This window comes from Panthera tigris, chromosome A2 (assembly GCF_018350195.1).
Source record: "Panthera tigris isolate Pti1 chromosome A2, P.tigris_Pti1_mat1.1, whole genome shotgun sequence".
Classification (NCBI taxonomy): Eukaryota; Metazoa; Chordata; class Mammalia; order Carnivora; family Felidae; genus Panthera; species Panthera tigris.
Genome location: NC_056661.1, coordinates 59,005,262 through 59,017,303, shown reverse-complemented (window position 1 = coordinate 59,017,303; position 12,042 = coordinate 59,005,262). Strand labels below are relative to the sequence as shown.

The window sequence follows — 12,042 nt, the reverse complement described above, 5'->3', positions numbered from 1 at the left end:
ATGGCCTGTTGCAGGAGGCAGGTTGCTTTCCACCTCCATGCCCTGCCCTTTAATCCCTGACCCCTGAACAAATGCTTGAGGGAAGGAGCCCCTGCTGCCCTCATCCGAGGTGGCTGCTTTGAGAAACAAGGGCCAGTTCCACGCAGAGGTGTGATGGGGGACTAGCCCCAACGCAGGGACAAGAAAAGGAGGCAGCAGGCTGAGCAGACGAAAGGGTTATTACTCCTGACTGAAGGAAAAACAGGACCTCGACGCTATGCACACAGTTCTGTGAATGAAGCCAGGGGACATCTCCAGTGAGTGATTATACAAAAACTTTTATTCATTTGTACTAGAAATTGGGCCCGTTGCCACCAGGGAACCTAGTGCCCAGAAAACTGACGGCCAGTACCAATCACTTCACAGTGGTGGACATTCACAGGGGGACGTTCCAGGGAAAGGCCCAGCGACACACCCGAGAGAACATTCCTGTGGCCCGCCCCCTCCTCCCATCAGAAGGACAGCACAGTGTGATCAATAGGCCACTTTGCCCCCAAGGCCACCCTGGCAGGCGGGCTGGCTCCTCGTAGAGAGAAGGGGCTTCCGGGTGACCTGGAGGCCAAGGTGCCAGATGGTCACAAAACTTTAGTCTGTGCCGCAGCACAGAGTTCTGTGGGTAAAGACCATTCATAAATGGGGCCCAAGTTCCTTTGGAGGGAGCAGCAGCCTGGACAGACAGCACCTCAGAGCAGGACAGAGAGAGGACTCACAATCAAATGCTGGGGTGATTCTCAAAAGCCCAAGTCCAGAAACTCAAGTAATGAAGAAACACAAAACAGAGTTTGGACAATTCCAAGTCCAACAACCCAAACAGCATCTGAACAAACATGCACTTCCAAAGGCACAAGGCAGAAAACCAGCATTTCTGAGTGACCCTGTGTCCAGTCCCGCTAACAAACAAATAAATATGTGCAAGGTTATCAGCTCGCCTTCTCTGGCCAGACAGACCGTACTCCGTAGAAACGTACGGTGACACAGTAGATGCACATGAGCGGCCTCAGCAACAAACACACACGCCACTGTCCCTGGCCTACATGTGACGTGGAGGACTCAGGACATGACTTTAGAAGCTGCGGACGAATTATCGTTAAACAATAGCCAAATCCAGAGTTCGGAAAAATTACCTTTGAAGTTTTAACTCTAACATTCCTGAATCGGGAGCTTCAAATCTGCTCTATGCAGAGGCCTCACTAACAGGACCCCAGGTGCTCCACTTCACCCCCATCATTTTCTTCTCATGCCAGCCACCTGCCCGGTCCTGCCAAAACGTGGATCTGAATTTGGCTTCACTGGGACAACAGGGCCGCTTCTGCCCCAGAGGGTGACAAAACCAACCCAACTACAAACACCCAAGGGGGTGGGAAACAGCCTGTTAACTGAGAAAGGGAAAACGGTTTCTAGGTCTGTCTCAGGCCAAATGCTAAAACACAGAAGCTGAAAGACCCCACTTAGATTTACTACGGATACGGTCGTACTTGACTAGGGAATCTGTACCCCACCCGACTGCCTGCAGAAGTCTGTTTTCTTAATGCAGCAGGTGCTCCACAGTTTAGATCAAACTGGACAAAGGCTGTCCGTGCACAGCCAAGTACAGAAAAGGCATGTGCTTTTGCCCCTGAAGGCAATCCTTGCCTCACAAAGCGCTTTGCTCAGATAAGGCAATTTCAGCTAATACAGCCCCAAACCGGTTCCTGATAAAATGTAAGGAAGATATTTTTGAGAAATGTGCCCAAAAGTCTCCAAAGCACTCGGCTAGCCTCCTGAGCAGAAACCACGTGGGGGCTCACTCAGGCCTGCGAGAGCACGTAGTGGGAGTCCTGGGGGACACGGACCGGAGGCATCACCCTCGGGTCCCCAGGCAGAGGGCTGCTGTCACTGTAGGTCCTGCAGATTGATGGTGCTCCTTGCACACTGCACATCCTCAGGCTCGGCGTCCCCTCCAGCTGCAGGAAGCACTTCCTGAAAAAACCAAGCAGAGCAGTGAGGGACGGGGCAGGGCTGGGGGCAGGGGGAGGTGCGGAACCACCTCCCGGACGCGGCCCTGCAGCCACACACAACCAGCAGCATAACCCATGGGCCGGCCGGTAGGGCACCTCTCCCTGTTCTCGACTCGAGTCTTGTTTTCCCCTTATTATATATTCTTCGAAGAAAGGAATTTTAGCATAAACAAAAAAGGAAAAGTGAACTTAATAATACTGTGTTGCCGGTTTGCTCATAAATGTGACTGTCCTTGTTTATCTCATAGCCCTTTTCCCCATTTTGTATGTGGGTCGCACCCTTCCCAGTTCCCAACTGCCCCCCTGCATCATCACTGACCGCCCAGGACTCTGGCCTCCCGGCCACACCATCACCCACCTAACCCACCCCCTCCTGCCTGAAGAATATTCCCACAGCATTAGATTCAAGGCGACGGTGAACATCTTCTGGCTAGTTATTTGTACACTACCAGGCTTCTTTAAGAACCATCTAATGAGTGGGAATACCAGACAGAATGGAGTTGACATCTGTGAGGTTTTCTGAATATAAGTTCCCAAACTACGTTCCAAGGACAGTCTGGGGCCCCACCGCTCCTCTGTATACCAGCACTTGACTCAATAGTTATTTTTGGTATTGAGGAAAATGCTCAACAGCCCAATTTGAATACAAGAAAACTAAAATTACTGTGTATGTGGATTTTAAAAACATGTATTTAAACTGAATTGTTAGAAGTTCGATTAGCTACATACTCTCACTATTGTATAGCCAAATCTAAATTACCCATTGCCGCCTATACCCACTGGCTTATCCACTTACTTAAGCAAACTAATTTTTCTGGGTCTATTTTCCTACAGGTTAAAAACTGGCCAGCCTGTTTCCCAGAAAAAGTGACTAGAATTTCTAAATATAAAAATACTTGAGGAGTATATCCAATTTCACATTACAAGTAGGAGCTACAATGGTGAACATATCTGATCTTTCTTACCAGACTTTTATTTCTTGGTCATTCACCCATCTTTCTAGAAAGCCGTAAAAGATCCTGGCAACGAACCCAATGGGTCTCCATTCAACGCCTACCTCAGTAAAACAAGCCTCAGAAAGCCAGAAGCTTCTGACAGTCTTACTAACAAAGCCAAAGAGTTGTAAGGCATCCACACCTGGAGGACATAGACGGGCAAATCGACAGCCAACAGGGGGTGGAAGGCGGAAGGCTGCGGGCTGAGAACCAATGGTGAGACGGCTTCACCTGAGGGGTCGTCCTGGGGAGGCAACAGCACGTGTTTCATTTACCAGCCATGGCAACATTCCTCACCTTGGCCTGAGGAGTCCCCGTCAATGTGCTATACCCACCCACCCCGGATTCCAGGCAGGGCAACACGGGGAGCCACGTGAGGCCTGAGGACCCAGCAGTAACTGGAACTGGGCAGGGGGCTGCCTGCCCTTCCTCCTGGTCCTCAGCCTCTCATCTTGCTCCCAGCTGGAGACCCATACCACCTGCCATCTGGCTGTCCCCCACTCCCAGGCCCTTTCCCTGGAGCTCCCCCCAACTCAATACCGCCCCTCAGTCTAGGCTGTTCCTCAACTCTGGCGGAGGCTCCCAGCCCCTCCAGCTCTCCAGTGGCCGCCTCACCCTACACAAGAAGGCCCCCCTCTGCCCCAGCCCACCGTCGAGAAGGGATAAGAGGGCACAGGTCTCCTGCAAGGGGGAGGCTCCTAGGCCCCTAATCATGCAAGTAAGAAAAGGGACACTGGCTACCATTTCAGCTTCATTGGCATGCCCGGCCCACAGCCCCGCCACTCAACTCCTGGTGCCGGTGTCACTGTCAACACCATCATTCCCACTTCTTAGACAATAAAACTGAGGCCCGGTGTACATAAGTAGCTTGCCCCAGACAACACTAGCTAGAGAGGGAAAGGCAGAGAATCAAAAGTGAGTTTTCTCCACCTCAAAGCTCACACCTTCTATCGGGTGTCTCTTAAACAGCAGCTCCTCCCTCTGCAACGAGCGCCTTTTCTGCAACGGTGCCAGCTTTCCCGGGGAAAGCACCTTAAACATAAAGGCTACGTCCTCCGTCGCACTGAGCACCCCCCACACACAGTGGCGCCAAGCTGCCTGAGGAAGCCCCTTCCGCCCCCCCACTGAGAAGACAAGTGAGGTCTGGGGAAGGGCAGGCAGGGGAGGGTGAGGAGTCAGGCACCACAAGACGTCCTCTGGCCAGCCTCGGGCAGCCCTTACGGCTGCTAGGAGGCCTCAGGCAGGAGTGGGGCACGGCACCCCCACTTCACAGAACTCCAAGTGAGGTGTGGCATGCAGACCGCACGGGGGCAGTGCGGACACTGAAGCGTCAATCCTCATAAGGATGAAAGCTCGGACAAGTACAGAGAGACAGGACAGGAGGAGCTGTGGTGACAGAGCGATCATCCAGTGCTTGGGATGGTTAGAAGTCGAGAGGCGGTTAGAAGTCTCTCAGTTCCTGAGAGGAAGCACTGGACAGCTGCAGCCCCAGGGAGATGCAGCCTGAAGCCTGGCCCCCGGCTGCCGCCCGGCCAGCGTCCTCCTGGCGACCAGTGTCCTCCTGGCTCGCTGGGTCTTACCTGCAATAACTGGACCTGAACACACGGCATCCCGGCTGCTGGAGCGGGTCCTGGCAGACCTCCACCGGGTACCACAAGGTTCCCACACAACCAACCGGTCTGGCTTGCGTGCAAGTGAGTAGGACTGACTTTGCCACCTTTCATCTTCCTCTGAGCAGACCCCGAGGCTCCTGAAATGAAACAGACCAGCCACATGCAATATACAGTGTGACTGCGCAGGCCCCTGCCCTCACGGGGGCCCCACTCTGGGGCCACACGGTCCCGTTGTCGCGGTGCACAGCTCTGCAGGCTTAACACGAGTCAACAGGGAGAGTCGGGGGGGTTAAGAGACGAAAAGAGCCGAGATTATGATCAGAAAGTTTAGCAAACTCACACACGTCTCCTGGACGTGCAGCAATCAGACCCCAGGTGCCCATTTCTTGGCGGGGGGGGGGGGGGGGGGCGGAGGCTCCTCCTTACCCTGCAACCCCAATACTGCAGGCACACAGGAGACCCGACACCGTGGCGCACAACCACTGCACGGAGCAGCAGGACCACAGAAGCAGAGAAGGGAAGAAAGCGGCCATCACACCCCACCCTCGGGCACCACAGCACGTGCCCAATCGCTGCCAAATCCTTCAAGCTGTTTTCTGTCCGGCTTCCTCTGCAAGAGTCATCGCCTCACTGATTTCATAAAAACACGCTTTTCAAAATACTTAAGTACAAAGAAGAAAGAAACGATCCGGACGCCCAGAAAGGGGTTTTCTAACACCCATGTGGCTTGTGAGCAGGGGGGAAACCCCAGAGACCAGCGGCCTGGATTCAAATCCTAGCTCCACCAAAGACTCTGGTACCTGACCTTGGACAAGAAACCTAAGCTCCGGCCTCAGTGTTCCCTACCTGTGACATGGGAACAATACTCCTTACCTCAAAGTTTTGGGAGGATTAAATAAGTATGTGATACGAGTTGAGAACAGTGCCTGGGTCACGGTAAGCGCCAAGGAATTTTAGGTGCTGGTGATTGCTGGGTACAGACAGCCCTGGACACGTGTACATGAATGGCTTCGGAAAGACAGTTTTACAATGAGTATCGCACAACTTCATGTTAGTAAAAGCATTTGCTTCTGTTGAATTTAATAAAATGAAAAGGAACAAGTGAAACTGAACAAGTGAAACCGAAGGACTTGCTGAACGTCCAGAAAGCATTTCCTCATGAAAATTTCTAATGATCTAATGGGAAAAGAGGAAAAACGTGAGAGGCTGCATTCTTCCTTTAGGTCTCGTACTCTGAGTTTCCATTTTAAACGGGAACGGTCAACTCTGGCACACAGGACGGGCCACCCCCGTTGGCAGTGAGTTTTCCTTTCACCTTGATGCCAAAACCAGCCTAGAGGGCCCAACTCTGGAGCCGCGCTATGTGCTACCTGTGTGCACCCCACCACTGCCTGCCTGATCCTGCCCATCACCCTCGCGGTGTTTCCCGCACGCCCAGCGCACAGGACTGGCAGGAAACTCCAGGATGATGTCTCCTTAACCCTCAGCACTTGACAGACTCAGCTCAGGGGGGTGCTGTAGGCCGCAGTGTGTTTCCACCCACGGCCTGCTCTTTCCCCCCTGGGTGTCTGAGGGATTCATCTTTGTGGCAAGTCTCGGTTTTTCCCGGGGGCACATTTAGTGCCCCCCTTCACTGCAGGGAATCGCAGTTCCATTACAGCCCTGAGTACTTCCTTCTCGTTTCTGTCTGCCAGGTTCTCTGCCTCGGGGAACCCAATCCCTCCTGCTGGATTAGCTCTGGCTGTTCTCCATGCTCCTCCTAACTGCTCTGCGTGCTTTCAGACAGCAGAGCAAGGCTGGGACAAGGGTGAGGAAGCAAGGCGAGGTGCTAAGGCGCAGGATCCACTCGCTCTTCTTTAACAGTAAAGAAATTCCATGTCACTTCCTATTCTCCCTGAACATGCTTGATATTCCACTCCACTCTGAATTTTACCTGACGCATTGTTCTGCTTTGAAGTCTTCAATGACCCTAGCATATCTCCCTGAGATAAAAAATATGTACATAAATTAAAATTTTAGGGGCGCCTGGCTGGCTCAGTTGGTTGAGCGTCCGACTCTTGATTTTGGCTAAGGTCATGATCCCAGGGTCATGGATCAAGCCCTGCATTGTTGGGTTCTGCACTGAGCATGGAGCCTGCTTGAGATTCTCTTTCTTTCTCTCTCTCTCTCTCTCTCTCTCCCTCCCTCCCTCTCTCCCTCCCTCTGCCCCTCTCCCTGCTCACTCTCTCTCTTAAAACTAAACTAACTAAATTAAATTAAATTAAATTAAATTAAATTAAATTAAATTAATTTTAGGGGTGCCTGGGTAGCTCAGTAGGTTGAGTGTCTGACTCTTGATTTAGACTCAGGTCATGATCCCATGGTTCATAAGTTCAAGTCCCGTGTCAGGCTCTGCACTGACAGTGCAGAACCTGCCTGGGATTCTCTCTCTTTCTCTGCCCCTCCCCTGGTCGTGTGTATTCTCTCTCTCTCTCAAAATAAATGAATAAACTTTAAAAAGACAAAATTTTAGTTTAAAAACTTATTTCAATATACTTTCTGGGAGTTAAAATCATCTGAAAACCTGCATCACCATTGCAATTAGTAACACAAACCCAACCAAAATAACAGAACATACTAGAAACTCTGATAATTATGAAATGTTAAAAATAAAATTGTACTGATGTATCGAGAACAGTGTGACGGCCTGTCTTCCAGGAGGCTCATGTGGCTATGTGTAAGTATTACTCATTGCTAGACTCAAACGGGGTCAACATACATTTTTGCTAATTAAAAAAATATTACAGATAAATGCTTGTGTGCTTTAAATGTAATTTCATCACAATTATAGCACCCTGAAGCTGCAAATTCAGCTCCTTTGGGCAGCTCAGGGCAACTACACGAATGAGTGCGAGCACCACGGTCAGCATGCACCGTCAGGATGGTGCCTGTTTCTCACAAAAGGTCCGATTTCATTTTTCAGGTCAAACAAACATATTGCAACATGGATCAAGGGATGTTATGAAAATCACTATGAAGGAAAGCACCAAGTAATGTACCTTTTTAAGCTACTTTTAAAAGCAAGATTTAAATATGTGTATCTAATACTTACTAGCCAGCTCTATAAGATAAAAGCAAGGTCATTCTGAGCCACTCCTCATTTATTTCACAATGATTCAATGACAAGTGCATAGGCCACACTCTATCTTACCTATGAAGCAAGAACTATGATCAAAGCATCGTATCTCTTCAAAACATGTGCTAGCCTGTATGCCATGCAACTAGGGGGAAATGAAGTAAAAATGCTGAGAACAGAATCAGAAATAGATCCCACTTAATTTTCCCAGACAACAGCATTAACATGCTTCCTTTATACCTCATGAAAGACAACAGTATTCCCTGCTGAAAAACAAGCCAGTAACTAGAATATGATTGTATTTTTGTTAAAGGGATATAAGAGGTATTGATTCTGTAACAGGAAATAAGATGGACTATGAATGAGAATATTCATGATACACGTAAGCTAAACTGGTTTTAGCTACTCTATTAGCACACACTCCATCTAAAAGGAATCACATACATTCTCTTTTCAGTGTGTACCTTCAAGCCAATACCTAAGAATCTGGTAGTCCCACAGACGCCACAGTTAAACACTGAGATGAGAATCACTGTCTAACCTGGAGGGCTCTAGCACCTTCTCCGGTTAATAGTCCGTCCTAGGGATGCAGTGTCACCAGCTAAAAGGAACTGCTCAGGCTTACGTATCTGAACACTGCTGTTTTCATGGGATCCTCCTTAAAAGCAGTTCATGCTAGATCAAGAGCAGAAAGGTGGGAAAGGTGAGGGCTCTAAATGAACGCAGCTCCCACCCCCACAGCTCCCTGTACACTGTATCTTGGTGCAGAACCTCTCAACATGGCCCCCTAGGAGAACCCATGCACGAGAAATGCCAAGCTGGCAAGACTGCCTCAAGGCAGTCTTGACGCCTGTGTGAGTTAATCCATACACAATGCCTCCACGAAGCCAGCACTCTCAGGTGTTCTGGGTCTGGGGCTCTGGAAGAGCTTTTATATAGGCCCTAAGGGGCTGCGCCACAGGGAGCTTGGTGGAGGGACGGGACTCGCTGTCATGAAGGAAAGGCGGACAGGAGAGCCTGCAGAAGTCCTAGACCCAAATGCACGGTCTCAAACTACAAATGGAAGATGACGATCTGAAAGCAGATTCCCTTCCAACTAGCCATGCTCGCCTCCCCTTCCAAGTCTTCTCATCCATCCAAGTTCCTGGAGCCAGGCCAAGGGCTCCCATCAGTACCCTGGGGAAGCTGCGAGGGGAAAAGGTGGGCCATAAGAGGGAACCTGAGCCCGCACACACTGAGCGCCCAAGTGCTTGAAATCTAGACTCCCTGCTCAAGAGAAAAAACACCTTTACCTGCTGGAGCCATCAGCACAGGGTGCTGGGGTACATGGCCCCAAATGATACACTGTGCCATCTGGTAACGTGCGATCAACATGTAAAACAGCTAAAAATGAATTACACACTGCCTGAGTTAGTTATGCAAGCCCACCAATCCACGGATGCTTGAAGGCTTACAGCCAACACATGGTGTCTACATGGAACTCCATGACGGCCATGAGGCCGCCCTCACTAGTAAAGATGCCATGACACTACGTGCAACGTGACTTAATAAACTTAATAAACCAATCTCAAGAAAAACTAAAGAATCCCTTTCTCACAGTGGAAATCCAGAAACCTTTAAAAGGCAAGTCATCTTCATAATGAACGAATTTTCCTTCGATAACCTCAACACTGATCCGAAACACTGGTTTTGTGCTAGATAACTTGAAAGAGCCGGGAGAGGAGAGAAGGAGAAATCCAGCTGGCAATTAAGTTTCTAGTTAAGTAGACCTAAAAAGAGAATCCTGTTCAGGCATGAAATAGCCAGGTGAGCCGGAGTGCACAGCGAACTGTGGTGCAGCATCACCTCACCTCACCTCACAGAGCCATCATCAGAATTAGGTGAGACCAGCAGCACAGAGCCTGGCTCAGGCAAGGTGCTCCACACATCTCCTGGAGATGCCCCTATGCTAACAGCTACAGAACCCAGTGCCATCCCAAGCACGTGCCATCCTCGCCCCCAGGAGGGATGTGCAATGGAGATGGTCAGCTCCCTATCCTACACACCGCTGGCTCAGAGGGCTCCTTCCCCCCACCAGGTGTGTACCGGGGAGCATGATGAACTTTGGGCTCATGCAGGCTTTCTCTGCTGGGCATCCTCACTGAACCACAGAACACAGTGAACTATCTGAGTGCCTGTTGCCCAATTCTCCTAAGGATGGGAGGCTAGACCCATCACATACCCTGTATGGTGGCAGGCACTGGGGCTTCATGCTTTCACACTTCCTGTTGCTTAGTTCTACGCGGCTGTTAAAGGATGTACCACAAGAACATGTTTATTCACAAGAAAAAATGTTCGTGTTTAATAGCAAAAAGCAGGTAAGAAATACACATGTATCATTTCTTCAAAACAAGTAACAGGTATAGTTTAGACACGTAGGCAAATGTTTAACATCAAAACGCTGGAAGTGGTTTTCCCTGGGTGGTGGAGATGCCGGGGAAGGTACGTTAAGAAATCCATGATTTTTCCCTAAGAGCACACCAACATTACCGGAACCCGACGGAACGTGCACCCTCAGTTTACGGGCCCGCACGTCTGTGCTCCGGCTGTCCCCACTTGTTTGGGGGCCTTGCTCTCCACCAGAGCACTGGCTGGCTTTCGTCACGGACACCCTTCAGCAGGCCTGGGTCACCTCCAGCACAGTGGTCTCCCTGCCCCATCAATTCTTTTTCGAAGCCCGTGTGGAGATTTTAACCAAGTAAGTCTTCCAAATGAACTTAAACCTGACGGGTATTTTTTTTTTTTCTTTTAAAAAGTTCCTTTCGGGGGGCGCCTGGGTGGCTCAGTCGGTTAAGCGTCCAACTTTAGCTCAGGTCATGATCTCAGGGTTCATGACCTCAGGCCCCCCGAGTCAGGCTGTCTGCTGTCAGTGCAGAGCCCGTTTCTGATCCTCTGTCTCCCTCACTCTCTGCTCCTCCGTCACTCGCTCTCAAAAATCAACATTAAAAAAAAAGTAATAAAAAGTTCCTTTGGGGGTACCTGGGTGGCTCAGCTGGTTAAGTATTCAACTCTTGGTTTCGACTCGGGTCATGATCTCACGGTTTGTGGGTTTAACAGCGCAGAGCCTGCTTTGGGATTCTCTCTCTGCTCCCACCCCCTCAAAATGAACGAACTTAAAAAATAAGAAATAAAAGGTTCCTTTGGGATTTTAAAGGAAATGAATAAAAAATGTAAATTAACAGTACGAATTGAGTGTTCCATCCAAGTACACGGTAAGCTGTAAACAGGCCCTTATCCAGGCCCAGCATATCTGTCACTAGTAGTTCTGATACTTTATTACTTTCATTGCCATTATGAGTGACATCTATTTTTCCGGATTGTTTTTCCGATTATTCTGATAGAAAAGCAACTCATGTGATATATGCAAACATTTTTTATACAATTAGCTACTGGTTTACCCTTATTTGTAATTATTCGAGTCTATTCCCTTGGGTTTTCTAAGGCTGATAATCATCACTGATGGGCAATCACATCTTCCTATTGATTTTTCTCTAAAGTTTCCATAAAAACGTCCAATGTTATTGTAGTGCTGGTGTGGCTGCATCTTCTGATTATAACGGGAAGAGGTTCCCCACTGAAAATGACTGTTTTTCTGACTTGTTCTCCATTATTAGGGAAATCTTTTTAGTTCCTAGTTAAAGGTTTATGATTTTTGAAAATCAACAATGATGAGTTTTATCGACTGCCTTGTTTGGCATCAGTGAAGATCACGCGGTTCACCTCTGGCTCTCTGATGTGGCAAATCATACTGACAGCTGCCTAACCGTGACTCACGTGGAACCCTGCACAAGCCCTAGTCATCTGGAATTCAGGGGCTGGTATTTTACTCGGGTTCTACGCCCACTTCACTCGCTGAAGACGAAACGCTCTTTTCTTGTGTGTAGTACCGCTGGCAGGCTGACTGAAGGTTCTGGAGCCAGTCGGCCTTGGGTGCCATCCCCGGTGCGGCCATCCATCAGCTGTGCAGCCCCGTCAAGTCAATCTCTCTGTGCCTCAGCTTCTTCATCCAGAAAGTGGAGCATCAGCACTTACATCTCATAGGGTTGCTGTGAGCAGTACATCAGAACAATGTTGGGTATATGAGCTTCGATGAACTGTTAACGCTTCAGTCAGGCGTAGCTCTGGGGTATGCTAACTGAATGCCTCTTATTTGAAATGTGGCTGGTGATTAGCTATCTGTTCATGGTTTGCCGTTCTTTCAAATACTGCCTGGATCTTTACTTCATTAGGTACTGGGCTGTAAA

At 49.4% G+C, this 12,042-nt stretch overlaps 1 protein-coding gene across 2 annotated transcripts in view; it reads right to left on the bottom strand.

Moving 5' to 3' along the window:
• Positions 1-297: 297 nt before the first annotated feature.
• The window catches only part of ZXDC (ZXD family zinc finger C), a 38,123-nt gene continuing 26,378 nt past the window's right edge, over positions 298-12,042 (bottom strand). For both annotated transcript variants that reach the window (XM_007097392.3, XM_042962474.1), the window contains 3 exons: positions 4,612-4,781; positions 3,174-3,275; positions 298-1,998 (listed from right to left, as the gene is read on the bottom strand). In XM_007097392.3, the coding sequence (XP_007097454.3) occupies positions 1,912-1,998; positions 3,174-3,275; positions 4,612-4,781 (359 nt within the window). In that variant the 3' untranslated portion in view covers positions 298-1,911. The remainder of the gene's footprint in view (positions 1,999-3,173; positions 3,276-4,611; positions 4,782-12,042) is intronic.